We start from the raw sequence: 18,838 nt of genomic DNA on the forward strand, positions 1-18,838 counted from the left end.
GTTGAGGTTGTAGCTCCTTCTTCTGCTGTTTACTCAGGAACTCTGTAAAAGCAGATTCTCAAAAAACAATTTTGAAAGAGAGAGATTTACATCTACATCTCTTTTCTGCCCATTCAGCTCTTTTCAGAAGTTGTGCAAACAGAACTCCTGCAGGGTGCCTGTTAGTGAGGAAACTCATAGGATTGATCTTTAACTGTTACTGGGGAAATTGTAGGATTACATATTTTCCTGTTATTTTTGCAAGGCCACCCCTTTCAGTGGGGAAGGTAGACTTTAATCAACCATGAATGTAAAAGTACAGCTGTTATAAGTTCTGAAGAAGCTACCTACTTCTTCATACCTTTGTTAATATTGATATTAGGAATTCTTTTTATTTATGTGCAGTATTAAAGGCAGTAATTGTATTTTTGGGGTATAATTAGAAGAATTATTTTTCATGATACTGGCTTATTTGTATTTTTCCTTTTGTTAATTACCTGTTCATGGTCCTTGTTTATAAGTAAGGGCCTTTTATAATGTGCCTCCCCCCATTTGGACTCCAGTTAAGACAAAAGTATGTTCTTTTTGCCCCGAAATAACTGTGGTGATTTCACAGGAGAACTGGGGCCCAAAGAGATTGAAAGCAAGTTTCTGCTAAAATGGAATCTATTTGAGCAGTTACATAATCATTGTGGACAAACATCTCAAGTTCTGTTTTTTCAATAAAGCCTTGACATTTGTGCTGTTTTGATAACCACAGTAGGTCCTTCTTGGATTAGTTGGCTCCTTGGGTAATTTTTAGGGGGTTGGACTAATCAAGACTTGGCCAGGCGGATTTTTGGTTTAGCCTGAGGAATTATATATTTGCTTGTTGGTAGTAGACTTCTGGCTCAGAGTCTGATATAAAATGATGCCGTTATTGGCTTTAAGTGATAGCTCAAAGGTGTGGCCGCTGGTAGAACCCTATAATGATGGCACTGTGCATAATTTATGTATAATTACTGATGATCAGAGATTGAATCAGAGAATGAAGTATCAATTATGAGTTTCTACTAATAGATTTAGAGGGATTTTAGGACATATTGGGAGCTTCATTCCATGAAACTTGATAAACTCCCTATTTTACTATGAGTAAATAAGTCACTTTTTAATTTCATGTTCCTTGCTGGAAACAACTTGGAAGCAAGTTAGGGGCATTTAAACCTTCAAACTCCCTGAAGACTTTTGTTAACTAAACAAGGGTCTCATAATACAAGGGCCTCATAGTAAAATGTAGTCTGCCAGATGTCCTGGCGTGAGCCTGTAGTCCCAGCTACTCAGGAGGCTGAGGCAAGAGGATTGATTACTTGAGCCCAGGAGTTTGAGGTTGCTGTGAGCTAGGATGATGCCACTGTACTCTAGCCTGGGTGACAAAAAATAAATAAATAAATAAAATAAAATAATCTGTAAGTATAATGCTTCTTTTCCTTTTTCTGGAGTCCCTAAGAATATGCTAGGAGCTATTAACTCTTTTGTTTCAAAGCAATATCCTTTCAGGAACTGATAGAGATATTCCAGGTTTAAAGAAAATATTTCTACCTAAGTAAAGGACTATGTATGAATCATCTGCCAGAGGCTAGGATTGTTGTGGTTGACTTATTCCAGTTTTTTAATTTTTTTTTTTTGGCACTGAGCCTTTGAGGCTCAAGCTTGTTAGATGGGGAGAATGTTTAACATTTAGGAAGCATGGCTCTTGGTGATTTGCTGTCACCGTGATTTAGGAGTTTGCCATCATATACCTAGAGATAATTGATAATGATATTATGAATATCATTAATATAGTCGGTAATAAAGCAGGGAAAAAATGAGTGACTGTGTTGTGCAGTGTAATGCCTTTACTCCTCACAATGCCCCTATGAGGAAGGTATTATATAATCTTAATCCCATTTGGCAAGCATGGGACTGTGGCAGAGAGGTGAAGTTATTTGCCCAAATGCATATAACTAGTAAGTAGCAGAGTTGAGTTTTAAAACTAGACATACTGTTGCTGCTACTCTGTATTGCTTTTTCTAGTTTCTAGTTTAGTGCTGTTAGGATGCTGGATTTGGATAGAAATAGGGATTTCTTTATGGGATAATAGTTTTATAGAAGTAGGGATTTTTTTATGGGATAATAGTTTTAAACAAATCTACAGAGCAAGCTGAATTCCTTTCTTTCCTTGTGCCTAATATATTTCGTCAGTTTAAAAGCTATCAGACAAACTTCGTTCATCTTTCTTTTCTGGAGATTTTAATAATTTTTCAACTAGGTTTTTAATATGTACTTATAACTAATACCATAGTAGTTACCACTTTTTCATACCTACTATTTGCCAACCATTGCATATTTAAGGTATATTAATCCTTACCATAACAGTGCTGCCAAGTAAGGGACTGTTTTTATCCTGATTTTATAGATGTTAGTTTACTAGACTACAGAACACAGAAATGTCCCTGTTTTTATGTTTTCTAGTATTTCAATTGTGATCATTTTTCAACTAGCAAAAGTAATTTTCTTCCCTATTCTTACTCATTAGCCTCCTCCTCCTACATTTTTTAAATATTTCTGCAGAATGCCAAACAAAACTGTCTTTGTGGATGGGTTAGTTACCTTATCTATCTTTTGTCTCTACTGCCTGGCACAATAACTTGTGTGTAATTGTGATATTTCTGTACCTGTGGCTGTGTGAATTATTACGTTGGGCTTTCTCAAAATCTACTTTACAAACAAAAGTGTAAATGTGCTAAAAGTTGCTGTTGGGATATTTACTTGATTTCTTAAATAAACTCAGAACAATCCAGTTTCTAAAATATTTAGCTACATGAATGACTTTTATTGATGAAAATTTAGAATTCTGAGTGAGATTTTATAAATTTTTTGGTAATTACTCTTATGTATCAAAGATGGGGGCATGGGGGCAATATAATATTAGCTAGTAGCTCATTTAATACATGGGTCCATGGAATGCTTGATATTGCAAGTCTAGGATAGAACTGATAAAGTAGCCCATTTCTTCTAGTTCCAACTCTGACATCCTTCCTCTCTTTTTCTCTTCAGTTTATGAAAGGAGTTAGGTTTCTCATCACTGTAGTAATTTAGGAAGAAAAGAGAAGTTCTTTTCTACTACTTTTTTTCATCATTTCTGAAATTGTTTGAATATAAAGTTGGGTAGTTAGAATTGTTTTGTTACTCATTTCATAACCGGTGATTACAGATAATTTAAAAAGTTATTCTAGGTAATCTTTCTGTTTTTAAAATGAGAATGAGCCAAGGGAGAAATGAGAATTTCAGGCAATCTATCCTTCTCCCCAGTGGGATGTTCTGAATCCCATTCAATGGGATTGGTCTGTAGGTCGCTCACCAATTTTCTTAAAGGTATTGTATGAGTGACTTACACATTTTAGTTCCAGTTTTCTCATTTTTTCCTGTGCTTGGTTTTAGGGAATCACCTATGCTGGCAGTGGGAATTCCTTAAGAGGGACTAATTCTGATTGTTTTTCGATTATTGATATCTAGCTCCTTTGGTGTATCAGTAGTGACTTGAAAGAGCAACTATTTAATTTTCATGATTCTGTCTGTTAGTTGGGTGGTAGTTCTGCTGGTGTCACCTGAGTTGGCTTGTGTGTCTGCATTTTGTAGGTCTATTAGGGTGGCGGGACTGTTGGACCTCTCACTGCCTGTGTGGTCTTTCATCATCTAGGAGGGTAGACTGAACTGCTTTACTTTTAAACTCTAGTTAGCTTTCCTGGAGGGTAAGGGTGGAAGCTGCAAGGCCTCATAGAGGCTTAGGTTTGAAAGTCATACAACATCCCTTCTGCTGTATTCTTGTGGTTAGAGCAGGTCCCAAGGCCAGCCCAGATTCCAAAGGTAAGGAAATAGACTCCCCCTATTGATGGGAGGAGCAGCAAAGTCACATTGTAGAAGGGTATGGACACAGGGAACTGTGATTCACTGGTGGCTATTTTTGTAACAGTCTACAGCTGTTGGCATTATATCAAAAAAATCACACTCTACAGGCTGCTATTGTAGGTCCTTCTGTGATCTTTATTGCCATCAACAATAAAGAACTTTGCCATTCTATAATAGATGTTAAACATGGGCTATCTAATTTAGTGAAATCGTTGTTGAAGATGTGTGGATTGGCTAAAATATTTTAGAGATAGTCTCCATTATTACAGGCTGGGTAGGAGGATTCTGTTCCTCTGATTCTGACCATACAGGTAACAGAATCTTGTTTTCTTATTGATATAATGAGAGAAAACAAGCCTGTTAGATTGGGTGAGAGGGCAGTAAAATATTAATAAGAAAAACAATCTGCTAATAATTTTAATTCAGTAAATGTAGTTGAACTATTTTGTTCTAGGTACTTATTACAGGTGATTTTCAAAGTTCAAAGGTAAATCAAGATAGTTAAAAATGTAGAGCAGAAAATTGTTTACAGTTTGATGTAAGCAGATGGGAACAGAATTGATGAGGATGAGAGAGGGTCGCAAGGTTGGCTTAGTGTAAACATATCTCTTTGGGGACAGAGTCTTTGATATTTTTGGAACCTCTAATGCTGGTTGTTAATAATGAGGAAATGACATCTTTTGCTTATCTGTAGAAGGTGGAGGAGAGATGCTTTTGGTACCTTAGATTGCTGAGGTGCTATAGGTTTTGTATTTGAGCACTAGACTCTCAACTGCCCCTGTTGGGACCTTTGGCCATGGTTGAACCAAACTACAGGGTCAGCTTACCTGATTGTGGAAAATGATGTTAAAGGTTTGTATTTCTTGAGAAGTTAATGGAGAAAGAATTTTCAGGGTTCTTTATCATGGTGTTTAAAGCTGATGAAAGCTAGACAAGGTATTCCTTCCAATTTCAGTATTCTGTGAGTTGCTCATAATTAGAGCAAAGGATATTCCTATGCTTCAATGAGTATGGATATACTTGGCCAATTTCCTGTTCTTCAGAATCATCTTTTTAATATTCTTGACAATCTCATGCTTGGGAGTGCTTTTTCATGAGAACTTTGAGGAAGATGTTATATATGGATGATGTGCAAAGCTTTTTTGAATAGTACTGGCTGCTCTTTTAAGGCAGAACTTTGAAACCAGAATTTCGAGGTTAGGGCTGAGAGATTTCTTCCCTTTGCCCTTTAGGTGGGACCAGGGGCTGCTCAACTGCCCAGTCCAGCCTCTGGGCCGGCTGTGATTCTAATTTTCCCAGTATGTTGAACAAATATTCTCATTTTCTATATAAGCCATGATATGAAAAAAGGCACTGTTGCCCTGAGAAGGTAGAGCAGTGCTTTGGAAATGTGATGAGGACAGATACTGTTTTCCTTATCAGCCAGGGTCTTTGGTTGCAGACAACAGAAACTTTCTCTAGCTAATTCAGCCGGCTAGACTGAGTTGTCTCTGGCTGTTCACGTCAAATTTATTCCCAGATCAATAAGCATTTGAAAGTGTTTTCTATATCAGGCACTGATATAAGGTTTTAGGTATACAAAGAACCTCTCACAGGAAACTCCTTTCATGTAAGTATTTTAAGATGTTTGATCATGCTTTGTTTCTCTCTTGCTGTAGTTAAGGGGAAGCTCTCTTTATCTCTGTTGACTGGTTGGGAATTGATTGTATGTTCCACAAAAGGGGTTGTTATAATCACTGATTTATAATCTTTTTGATTATTTATTTTAAACCCTGCTGTACACATATTTTAATCTCTGTTAGCATCTAAAAATCTCCACAGGCTATTTATAGTATCACTTTCCTCCTTTTCTCACTATGAAAGTTATTTCAGGCTTTTGAAATAAAATCTGTATTAATGTCCTAGTTGTTTGTAGTTTTGTCATTAAAAATATCTGAATACATGGTGACAGGGTTGCATTTCAGGTTTTGTTTGGTTTTGTTTTGTGACTCTTGAGGAAGAGAGAAGTTAAGGAGAGAAGGACCGGCCCTGACAGAGGCTCTGGAACTTAGAGAAAGTGATTTTTAAAAAAGGCTTATTTCTACAGATAGCCAGAAACAGCCTCTCCTAAATATTATAAAAGCTACCTCTTTCTACTTTCTGTGAATGTTACCTTTGATTAATGTTTGGGGTACCTTCCTTTTGCTCCTCAAGACTGCTTTATGAGTTCATCTTAAACTGATCATCATTTGGAGTTCAGTGTAACTTATCCTAACCCCTTGGCACTAGTTTTAGGCACTGAGTCATCTTTGCTTGAAGAGGCTTTGAACTTTTACAGAATTATTTAGTAAGTATATTTTGTTAGTGAATAGTCAGAATATACACTTTGACTACTTTTTAAGATAATTGGAGATGATTCTGAAGTATAGTGCGTTTATATCTAATTTATGTAAGTTAAGTAAAATTCTGTTAAACTGTACCTGTTGTTTATGAAGTAAATGGCCTTTAAAGCCCTCTGTTTGTTTTTTGCTTAAATGTGAATGTAATGCTGAAAAAGAATCTCTCTCTCTTTCTCTTTGTGTGTATTAAATACAAATGTTTATTTTAAAGAAAACACTATGAGTACGTTTTAATTGTAGTAATTTATTTGTCTGCAAAGGTTAGCCACTGTTCCCTCAAATTGGGCTTTTGAAGAAAGCCAATTTTGATGTTTTTCTGTGGATAGTTCTTACAATAATTCTTTGTTCTGTTATTGTCTTGCATTTTATCTTAATCTTTTATTTTTTTCTCCATATGGAGATTATGGATGATGTGCCAGCTGGTTTCAAACACATACCACATGACAGGTGGTGCTCAGCATTTGATGTGGGGAGTTTGTGGGGATTGAGCTCATTCAAATCATGATCACAAAGGTCCTTAACTTAATCTTTTCTGCAAACACTGTACCATATTAAGGTAACGTTCATAGTTCAGGAGAGTGGGACCTGGTATCTTTGGCCCAGGCCACGATTCATCCCACTATAGTCTGTCTTCTGGCCCCCAAATATTTACATCCATTCCACATGCAGAACTCATTCATCCTACCCCAGCATCCCCAAAGTTTTGACTCATTTAGCATCAACTCAAGTCTAAATCTTACCTAAATATCATCAGCTCAAAAGTCTCAAATCTCATCATCAAAACCAGATATGAGTGAGGCTGTCAGTATTATCCATTCTGATACAAAATCGCCTTCCATTTGTGGGCTTAGAAACTAGAAAACATGTTATCTGCTTCCACAATACAGTAATGAGATAGGCATTTGATAACAGTTATTAGATATTCTGATTCAAAAAGGGAGAAAATGCAAAGAGGGAATCAGTAGTCCTAAGTAGTTTAAAAATCCAGCATGGCAAATTCCATCAGGTTTCAAGGTCTAGAGTAATGTTCTGTCTTTAAGTATTTTCTTTTTTTCTTCTTTCTTTTTCTTTCTTTTTTTTTTATGAAGTGGTGGGGGTTGTGAGGATGGTTGCTCAGTAGCCTTGTTTGTTGAGACAGAGTCTCACTTTGCCTCCATGGGTAGAGTGCAGTGGCATCATTGCAGCTCACTGCAATCTCCAACTCCTGGGCTAAATGATCCTTCTGCCTCAGCCTCCCACGTAGCTGGGACTATAGGTGCGCCTGCAATGCCCCCTGCTGGGTTCCCCTTCCCCCACTTTCTTTTTGGTAGAGAAGGGGGTCTCACTCTTTCCCAGGCTAGTCTGGAACTTCAGAGCTTAAGCAGTCCTCCTGCCTCAACCTCACAGAGGCTTGAGCCACTGCACTCAGCCTGTTTAAGTATTTTCTAAAGACAAATATCTAAGAAGTAAAAGAGCATATGCATTTAAAATTTTTTCTCATATATTGCTGAACCTTTCACCAGAAAAGTTATGTCACTTTACATTTCCACCCACAATTTATTGTATTGATTATTCTTTTACCTAGTCATTCTGATCACTATATATATGTGTGTGTGTATATATATACACATATATATATATATAAAACCTTCAGATTTTGCCATTGTCATATAAATAGAAGTGTTAAATGTTTTTGGTGGTAGTGCTTTTTCATATATTTTCCTCAGTTTGTCTTTACTGTTGATATTCTTGCCAAGTTTTCTATTTTCCTTGATTTATGTGATGTCTTTATATAGACTTACTGATTTAGAATTGCAAGGATTTTCCCAAGTTTTAATTTTAATTTTTAAAATTTTTTTATGTAGGGTCAAATCTGCTGTTTTTCTTAGAGTACCCTTTGCACATGTAGTTTGAATGTCCTTCCTCTACTTGCTGTCAGATAAAAGTGATTATTAAAAAATTTGGTACCAGAAAGGGCAAATTATGTGGAATATTCATGTTGTACTATCCTTATTTTTGAAAATGAGTATGTCTGGTCTTCTTGAAAATTTGACATAGTCCTGTAGAAAAGCCATTCCCTGAAAGCTGATCTGGGAGCCATGGCCAGGAGCTCTGTGTTCTTGTGCTTGCATTCCCCTCCAACTATTGTGGTGGCTTGGTTGAACTCTCAAATCTCAGGTCTACAGTTTGAGCCCTCTAGTCAATCTGGCTCCACTGAGGTGAGAAAATGTTTAGATTGCAAAGATACTTTTTGAATTGATAGATAAAGGTATAATAAACTTTGGAGAGTGAATGCAGGCACGAGTTATCTTTAACATGAGTGTGAAACCAAGATTTGCTGCAAATGCTTAAAAATCCAACTCTGTTACAAAGTATCTGTAGAAATTCTAAAGGAATTATTCTCTAAGATTTAATGATAATAGAAAGCAGTGTGGTTCAGTGAGTAAAGCATGTTACAAATAGTATCATAGTTTGATTTCAATTGTAGGAAAAAGTACATGTCTGTATTTATGTATAGAAAAAAGTCTACAACAGAACGTAAACAGTGATTATTTTGTGATAATTGGATTGATAAGTGCATATACAAGTTTTTAAACACTATTATGTAGACATACTTATATAAAATTTTTGTATATTTTTGTTTATTTTTTCTGAATTTCTTGGCTTTTCTGTAATGGACATGTTTTACTTGTGTAATAAAAAATATTGATACATTTCCTCTTTCCACCCCAAAGAAACTGCTTTGGAATACCTTTGTTATTAACTTGAAGTTGACCGTTCTATGACGTTTTTAGCCCATTATGGGCTAAATTGCAGGATGCTTCAGATTCTTCACTTAGTTGTTTGTATTAAATTGAGAGAAAATGATCTTTATTAAACTGAGGACATTAAAATATAACATTGGAGAGGTGGTAATATTTTAGAATTTTCCAATTTACTGAGATAAATGATTTTTATAGTGGTGTTTTCATTTGCAAAAGTGTTAACACCTCTGAACAATGTATGCATAATGTAAACTTGAGGCTATGAGCATTGTATGTGTTTTATCACAGCCTAGTGAGTGATTTATGGTTATTAACAACTTTAGATGATTTTTATTTACTTTTTCTTAATTCTAAGAAATTCTTTGTTGCCTTTCAATATATTGTCCTATATTATCTATTTTTTAAAGCAAGTTTTCCAACTTTTGGTGTGACTTTCTTATGCCCTCAGAATAGTACCTGTTATAGTACTTGAAACTTTTACTTTTTATTTGTTATTTCTCAGGTAAACGCAAAGCACTGAAGTTGAATTTTGCAAATCCACCTTTCAAATCTACAGCAAGGTTTACTCTGAATCCCAATCCTACAGGAGTTCAAAACCCACACATGTGAGTATTCTTGGTAATCAAATAAAAGGCTCAACTCAAGCAAAGATTTTAAAGTTATTGTATTTTATGAATTTTTCCAAACTGAGATGTTGGTATTTTATAGGCCATTTGGAATATTGTTATTTGTACTTAAATAAAAAGCTGTTGATTCTGTAGTCTTAAGTAAACTTAATTTTCCTTTTTAAATTTACTATTAAAGTTTGCTTGGGAAAAAAAGAGCTAAAGATCCAGATGCATTTTTATCTTTTTGATTTGTCTTTTACTAAACTCTCTGAGACGAGGAAAGGAAATTTAAGTGTCCTCTGTAGATCTGTACAAATCTTTACCACTTGGTGGTAAAATAGAATCTCATCTTAATAGGCTAAATTCCTGTAAGATTTCCATGTCATAATCACTTGAAAGAATTATATACATGTGGGTGCACAGATATCAGTGATTAGTTTTTATTTATTCACTGAATATTTTTTATTGAACTATAGAAATGATATTGTAGCATCTTACTAAATATATTATTAGAAACCTATTATTTTAAAATAATACCTTCGGAACATTATTTTACATAAACCTTCAATTGAATCTAAGTGATATGATATATTAAATAATTGTTCCCCCCCAAACACTAAAATTTTTCATGAACGTGAAGGCCAGTGGCTTTACATTTATACCCATGTCCCTAAATCATTTTCAACTAGTCCTGCTATTTAGAACTATAAAGCAAGTGGTGAAAGATACAGTTTAAAAAGCTGGCAGGCCGGGCGCGGTGGCTCACGCCTGTAATCCTAGCTCTCTGGGAGGCCGAGGCGGGCGAATTGCTCGAGGTGGGAGTTCGAAACCAGCCTGAGCAAGAGTGAGACCCCGTCTCTACTATAAATAGAAAGAAATTAATTGGCCAACTAATATATATAGAAAAAATTAGCCGGGCATGGTGGTGCATGCCTGTAGTCCCAGCTACTTGGGAGGCTGAGGCAGGAGGATTGCTTGAGCCAGGAGTTTGAGGTTGCTGTGAGCTAGGCTGACGCCACGGCACTCACTCTAGCCTGGGCAACAAAGCGAGACTCTGTCTCAAAAAAAAAAAAAAAAAAGCTGGCAGAATACATTATTTTATGTTTTAAAATAATTTTTCAACAATTTGTATTCTATCTTTATTAGACTTCAAATATATTTATTTTCCCCAAAGTGGTCCTTTTATTGCTATTTTCTTTCAGAGTTTGGTATGTATTGTATTTGCAGTTACAAATTGGTAGAAGGTATAGTGTTTTGCAATAGGGATGAATAAAATATTTTATTATTTTTAAAATACCAGTGTCTAGAAGGGAGAGAGGTGTGTATGTGTGTGTATATACTCTTAAACTGTCACTTGTAACCTTAGAGGGAATGAATGATATTTTAAATAAAAGCTGTTATTCTTATTTATTTGACTAAGAATGCTATCAGTTTTATAGGCTGGTGTTCATAATTAGTTTTGTTGTCAGGGCTCAGCCTAGTGTCCCAGCCTTTTTACCTTCTCTGAAACTTCAAGTGGGGGCTATATTGAGGAAGAAAACTTAGTACTTTTTAGTTGTCATTTCCTAGAATTTCTAGTCAAAACTAGTACAAAATTAATTCTTTGTTGTTGTTTCTGAGAAGGAGTCTTGCTATGTTGTCCAGTCTGGCCTTGAACTCCTAGACTGAAGGGGTCCTGACTCAGCCTCCCTTGTAGCTTGGACTATAGGTCTGCTCCATTGCACTTGGCTACACAACTAATTCTTGAACATGGTTCATTTCTATTACCTTGATTACTAGCTAAACCACATATTTGAAGTCTAAGAAAGAAAGGATATAGCAGTAATCACCAAACTTACCAGATTTTTTTTTAAAGCCCTTTTGGGCAAGGATAAACACAACCTGACTTAAATTTGGAACTGGGAAAGCATTCACATATTTGTACTATCTTCCCTCTGCAGTTTCTTCATGTATGGGGAATTCATGAAGAAAATCTCTTTTTATTTATTATTTTTAAACAAGTAAACAACAGGTGAAATAAACCTTTCTTTTAAAAGTTGAATTGATTAAATTTTATTTTTTTGTTTTGTTTTTAACTAGTACTTCATAAACCTATGACTAGCTAGGTTTTTTATCCTTGTGTCTCTTCTGGGGAAGTGTTACGTGTTTGGAAAGACATGGTAATGAGAATTTTTTCCTTAAGAAAGAATCTTTAGAATTTGGTTCTGGCCCAATAATTTAGACCCAGCCTTTGTTGGAATTCTGTTACTGCCCAGGTCTATTGATTTGGATCTGGAGTAGGCAACTACTATTAATAGCATTGATACTGGTCAGAAATAATTGTTCTATTACTAAGGCCAGTATATTTCCTCTACCCTCCCCATTCTTTCCAAAAAGTATTCTTCTGTACTCTTTCTCCGAGTTGTGTACCATCAGGCCCTGAAAACCATTATTGGTTGCTGTTTAGGATGAATGATTACTTTGCAGTTTGTGGAAGTTTTTGAAATAAGATATCTCTTGCCATTTATATGTTTTTCCTTCTAAAATTTCCTTAAACTTTAGTTATGGATTTACGACTTGTTCATGAATTTAGGAAAAGATAAGATGAGATAGGCAACTAATGACATTAAGACATGTAACAGGAACTAGTTTCAGATATCTCCTGAATGCAAGAACCAGAAGAGTAAGACAAGACATTATCCTTATTTTCTGAGAACCAAGAGTTAAAAGCAGCAGTCATTCCGAAAAATGACAGTTGCCTACAGCAATTTAAGAGTAAGGTGTAAGGTAATATGGATTGAATGTCAGTTGAAAGGTGCAGGAGTGGGTAAGATCACTTTGGATAAATTACATGGTGAAAAGTTTCACAGAGGAGCAAGATTTGAACACATCTTGAAAGACAGGGAAGGAGAAGGGGAGAGAAGGGACAGTGGCATACTGGTGAGTGTTAAGTACAAGATAAATTTTGGGAACTATGTGTATGTAGATCTATTTTATTCTAGCAGAGATACTATATAGACTACTGGTTTCTATCTCTCATTGGAAGCTTTTGTCATTTTTTCTCTATTACTAGAGTTTTATAATTATATGAGGATAGGCCTAGGTTTGGTCATCTTTCTCTGTACTGGGTGAACACTTTTAAAGATTTCTTGTATCTGAGAAAATTTTTGCTGTTTGCCTTTTGATATAGTCCTTCATGATTTTCCTGTCATCTCTTCCTAAAACTTGAGTTATTTGTTTGTTGGACTGCCTGAAGTCCCTGTGTCTCTGACTTTTCCTATATATTTTCCATCTTTTTGTTTTCTCACTCTGTGTCCTTGATGACTTCCTTTATTTTCTGACCCTTCTATGGAATCTATTTTGGAAATTGATACTTATTTCCAAGGGTTAATTGTAGCTTTTTCTTAGAATCCTATTCTTATGGATACCAAATAGGGAGTTTTAAAATTCTTTTCTGTCCTTTGACACATCTGTATCTTCAATGGTTGGTTTTTCTTTTATCTTCATCTTTCTCCTTTATGTTGGTTTTTTTCCACATCTTATAATTTTTTTTATTCTTATAATTCTTATTGTCCCTTGAATGGAAGATCTGATTATGGGTCATCACCTGGTGATTTTACTTTTATTTTTACATCACCCCTTGATTTTACTTTTTGCGGGTAGTTTGAGAGCTGGCTGTTACTGCAGGAATACTACAAATGGCCAGAATTAGTAGGGCCAACATTCACACTAGGAGGCCTACTTCTCTCCAAATATGTTTGTTTTCTTTAGACACATGCTCCTTTTTCATTTTGGGGGAGAGTGGAGAGGAAAGATGGAACTAACTAGACTTTTCTTATAGAGAGAAGTTCAGGCCGGATGTGGTGGCTCATGCCTGTAATCCTAGCACTCTGGGAGGCCGAGGCGGGCAGGGATTGCTTGAGGTCAGGAGTTCGAAACCAGCCTGAGCAAGAGCGAGACCCCGTCTCTACTATAAATAGAACGAAATTAATTGGCCAACTAACATATATAGAAAAAATTAGCCGGGCATGGTGGCGCATGCCTGTAGTCCCAGCTACTCGGGAGGCTGAGGCAGCAGGATTGCTTGAGCCCAGGAGATTGAGGTTGCTGTGAGCTAGGCTGATGCCACAGCACTCACTCTAGCCTAGGCAGTAAAGCAAGACTCTGTCTTAAAAAAAAAAAAAAAGTTGTTCAGTTAACTCCACTGTTTCTAGGCCTTCATTCCTTCCAACTGTGGATCCTCTCTAATCCAGGATTCTGTTGGACCAAGATTTATTTCTAACATTCACTGCATGCCCACCTTGTACCATGTGTTAGGGGTTGTAGGTTTTTCTCTATTACTATTTCTTTAAAAAAATCTTTGATTATGAAAAAGTACAAAAATGTACCCAAAGGTAGAGAGTGGTAGATGAATCTATATTATCAGTCAGCTTTAACAGTTAAGTGTGGCTACTTTTGTGTTTTGTATTCTTCCACCCCGCTTAGTTTTAACCAAATGCCAGGCATTATTTTATCTATAACTATTTCAGTAAATATTTCTAAAAGGTTAGGGCTCCTTTTAAAAACCGTAATACAGTACCATTATTACATCTAGTGAATATATAATTCTTTAATATCATTAAGTAAGCACATTACCTCAATTTTTATTCATAGTTTGAAGCAAGAGCTCAACAAGGTCCTGTAGTATATGTAGTTGACTGATAAGTCTTTTAAACTTGAGTCCCTTCTCTTGAATTGATTAGTTTTTCTTTGTCCATACATTTTTTATCTACTTTCAGACATTCAGAAATTTGTTAAAATCTTGCAATTTCTTCATTGTTTATTTCCTTCAAAAAATTATTTTTGAGTCCTTGGAGGGTGAGGAGACAACCAGAACAAGAAACCCTGGCTTTTAATTATCATTGGTTAAAATCATAAATATTCCTAACATGTAGAAAATGAGTATTATAATAGATACTCTTGTACCTACTGCCTGAATTTAACAGATGTTAGCATTTTCCCTCTTGGCTCTTAAACTGAAAAGTTAAGCAGTATAATCTAAGAGTACAAAGAAAGTTCAAAGGAAAAATGTGTGGCTACCTTTTAAATTTCCATCAGGTTTGGATTACATTAGGCACTATAAGTCTTTTTGATACCCTAGGGGTATTCTTATAAATGTGGCAGACTTGTGCTAAAACCATGTTCTTTATATAAATTTGACAAACAGAAGTACATACTCTATTCTTATAATCTGTTTTCATCATTATCAGTAATAGTTGAGTGCTGTCAGTGTGCTAATCATTTAAAATGTACTCAATACAATTGTTATTTGGAAAGAACAGCCCTTTATCTTCATAACATATCAAAATTGTTAAACAAGAAGAAACACTAACTTGAAAGTTAACACTGGAAATAAATAATGATAAGTACAGATATGTTTTGGGACTTAAGCATTTTGAAACCACATGTTTTAAGTTTAAAGAGCTCTCTTTGTTGAGACCAAGAGGATTGCTAGGATCTTATTTGTCCTTATTTATTACATTTGGACAGACAAAGACTCAGTTGTTCTAGGATCTTATTTGTCCTTATTTGTTGCATTTGAACAAAGACTCACTTGTGATATAGAGCAACTAGGAGTAGTTTTAAAGAAGTTTTGAAGTCCCCAGTTAGTCACTAATGTTCTTCGTATTCATATTTCATGATGAGCATATTCAGAGCTTTATCTTAAAACACAAAACAGTGATTATGTATTATCTAGAAACTTACTGTTAAGTTGTGGAAATTATATCTTATATATTTTATTGTTTGGAATTAACAGTGGGTAGGAATTTAGAAGTCTTGGTTTCTATCCCCAGCATTGTCACCATCTCTGTGTCCTTGACTGTATTAACTAACTCTAATCTGAAGTCAGGCATTGAATTAGAATAGTGATATTCACTATTTTATATAATAGATTAGGAGAGAAAGAGAGTGTATGAGTGTGTTTGTGTGTGTGTATTAAACCATCTTTGTACTTCTTTCTTCAAATAAAATCTCAGGCACATGCCTGATAGGCTAAGGAGAATCTGCTGTGACTGAAGTGTTTGTGAGGTAGGAGAGGGCTCAGTAGCCTTGTCTGCCCTCGTTCCCCAAAATAGTCCCCAGGACATCTCTGGTGAATTTCTAAGTGTGAAAATTTCTAGCCTATGTGAACTTGGAAGTTTTTTTCTGTCTCTGAAATGTTTTTAAGCAATTATAATGTGAAATCTGTATGTTTCTGTGGTGGAGCACGTTGACAAAATAGCAGTAATGGTAGAAATATTTGTAGGTACAAATTAGTAGTTGGTGTTTTAAAACCCCAAATGTATTAAATACTGTGGGATAATTTTGCATGTGTGTGTGCCCTGTTTAGCTTTACTATTGCAAACCTTTATTTTTTTCTTATTGTGGTAAAGTATACATATTACAAAAATCTTCATCTTGATCATTTAAGTGTACAGCTCAGTGGCATTAAGTATATTCTAATTGTTGTGCATACTTTACCACTATCCATCTTTAGAACTTTTTCATCTACTCAAACTAAACCTCTGTACCCACTAAACACTAACTCTCTCCCAGTACCCCCTTCCCCACAGCCCCTGGCACTCACCATTCTACTTTCTGTCTCTATGAATTTGACTACTCTAGGTACCTCATATAAGTGGAATCCTAACAATATTTGTTGTTATGTTTCTAGCTTACTTCCTTCAAGATACTGTCTTCAAGGTTCATCCATGTTGTAGAATGTGTCAGAATTTCCTTCCTTTCTAAAGGGTTGAATAGTATTTTATTGTATGTGTAGGTGGCATTATGTTTAGCCATTCATCTGTTGTTGGACTTGTGGGTTATTTATACCTTTTGGGTCTAGTGAATAATGCTGCTGTTTATTTAGCATAGTCTTTGAAAGTGTGCATTATTATGCTTCTTAAAGTTATGGTTTGGGGCTATTCAGTCTTGTCATCAGTCTTGTCCACATTCTACTTCAGGGCACCTGATGGATGTGGTACACTTCCTTAAGTCAGCAATTAGCTGGAGGAGTGATTCTCAACAACAATAGTAATAGGAGTGGTTGATGTGATTCTCTGTGTGGCCCCATACCCCTTGCTTCAAATTCTTTTCAAACTGGGCATCTATAGTTGAGGTAGGTAGTGGATATTAATTCTGGAATATCGATTTGAAGAAATTAACAATAAATCCTGTTGAGTTGCATGGATTTGGTGTTAGAAATCATCTTTGTTCTTGAGTCAGAGGCTTCCGCAAACATTAAAAGATAGCCCTTGTTCCTTAACTTGCAGTACTGCGAAGTTCTTGCCCTTTAAAAATATGTCTGGTTTATTTGCTATCAATGAGTTTTCCAACCATTTCTAATCAGGCTGTAAGCTTTTGAACTTTGATTTAGTTCAGAATATTATGAGGTCCTTCGCCTTTGTAGTGTAGGTATGTTTCTGGAAACTTTTATCTATTATTAAGGAAATTGGCTACGTAAAGGAAACATATCTTTTCAGTGTTTTTTTTTTTTTAATTAGTTATATCTGAGTATGATATTACTCTTCTTGAGCAACTTTGTTTTCCCCAGAGTTAATAATTGCTTCATTTAATGATTCACTGTGAATTTTCTCTCAGTATTAAATACATCAGTTGATTACTCAGTTCTCCTTTTATTTTTTATTAGAGTCACCTATCCATCCATACTCCTGTTATAGTCTACGGTGGTTACACTTCAGGGGTGCTTCATAGCTTTTGCCACTGTTGTGTGAATGACTGATTATGATTCTGTTTTGTTTTTATTTGTTGTTTTTTCAATTCTCTCCCTCATTGTGGGTAGAGTATATCTTCCAAATCTTCCTGACATTAGAGTTCTTTCTGAGTAATTAAGCTTTTGGGGTCTTTCTATGCCTGAAAATGTCTTTATATAACTAATCTTCATAATTAAATATGATCATTAAATATGAGATGTCTGATTTCAAATCAAAAGTGTAATAGTTTATTATATCTCAAACAAGAAGCAGTACAAAGTATGTGCCTAAGCTATCGACCCAATTTTGCCATCTTAACAGTAGTAGCTTGTTTATGCCAGCAGCGAAGAAGCCTGGAGGGTGAGTAGTGATGAAATCGTGAAAGGCGTTTGCCACAACTTGTTGAGAATTGAGTATTTTTCCCTGCTTGAAGTATTCCAAAGTCTGAAAGAAGTGGTAGTCAGTTGGTGCAAGGTCTGATGAACACATTGGATGACAGAGAGTTTCCAAGTCCAGGTTCTGTAGTTGAAGCAGTGTTGTTTATATAACTTGTGGTTGAGCGTTATCTTGTAAGAGAATTGGCTTGTTTCTAGTGACCAATTTTGGCTGCTTAATCATTAGCATCCTTGTTGTTTCATCCAATTGGTTGCAGTAGACATCCACTGGAAGCGATTGACTGGGTTTCATGAAAATGTAGGTAGATAATATCAGTGCTGGTCCACCAGACACCAGTTATGGACTGTGTTTTGGCACTTTGTCTTTATCCAGCCATTGTGCCAAATGCTGTGATTGTCAAAAAGAATCAATTTTTCATCACATGTAACGATACGGTATAGAAATGGTTCTACCTTTATGTTGTGACAGCTAAGAAAGGCAAGCTTCGAGATGATTTCTCTTCTGACGTTCATTTCATTCTTGTGGAACCCATCTATCCAGCTTCTTTACCTTGCCAATTTGTTTCAAATGATCCGGTATTGTTGGAATAGTAACACCAAACTTTGCTGCTAATTCATGTGCAGGTTGAGATGGGTTCAATTTCACTATAGCTTTCAGCTCATTATTATCCACCTTGGTCTCAGGTTGCCCATGTGGCTCATTTTCAAGATTAAAACCATCAGAATGGAACTTCTCAAACCATCAGTGTACTGTGTGTTTATTAGCCACACCCTTCCCAAACATTTTGTTGATATTTTGAGCTGTCTGTGCTTGCATTGGTTCCATGATGGAACTCATATTTGAAAATAACACGAACTTTTGTCTTAACCAGTTTTTTCTTATAATTACAAGCCAAAACATGGATTTGCAAGACTTGAGGATGCACCTTCACAATAAAAATAAAACAAGAAGTGTCAAAATGAAATGTCAGAGATATCAACTGTCAAACTCAGTACTTAAAGGAAATCGGACATTTCATACTTAATAGATTTATTGGCTGTGGAATTGTGGGGTAGAAATGTTTCTTCAGAATTGTGGAGGCATTGCCCCAGTGT

At 35.6% G+C, this 18,838-nt stretch overlaps 1 protein-coding gene across 2 annotated transcripts in view; it reads left to right on the forward strand.

Moving 5' to 3' along the window:
- The window catches only part of MAP2K4 (mitogen-activated protein kinase kinase 4), a 132,221-nt gene that overhangs the window by 23,469 nt on the left and 89,914 nt on the right, over window positions 1-18,838 (forward strand). For both annotated transcript variants that reach the window (XM_012777517.3, XM_012777524.3), the window contains one exon: window positions 9,531-9,633. In XM_012777517.3, the coding sequence (XP_012632971.2) occupies window positions 9,531-9,633 (103 nt within the window). The remainder of the gene's footprint in view (window positions 1-9,530; window positions 9,634-18,838) is intronic.

The sequence above is a fragment of the Microcebus murinus genome, chromosome 18 (assembly GCF_040939455.1).
Source record: "Microcebus murinus isolate Inina chromosome 18, M.murinus_Inina_mat1.0, whole genome shotgun sequence".
In the NCBI taxonomy this organism is placed as follows: Eukaryota; Metazoa; Chordata; class Mammalia; order Primates; family Cheirogaleidae; genus Microcebus; species Microcebus murinus.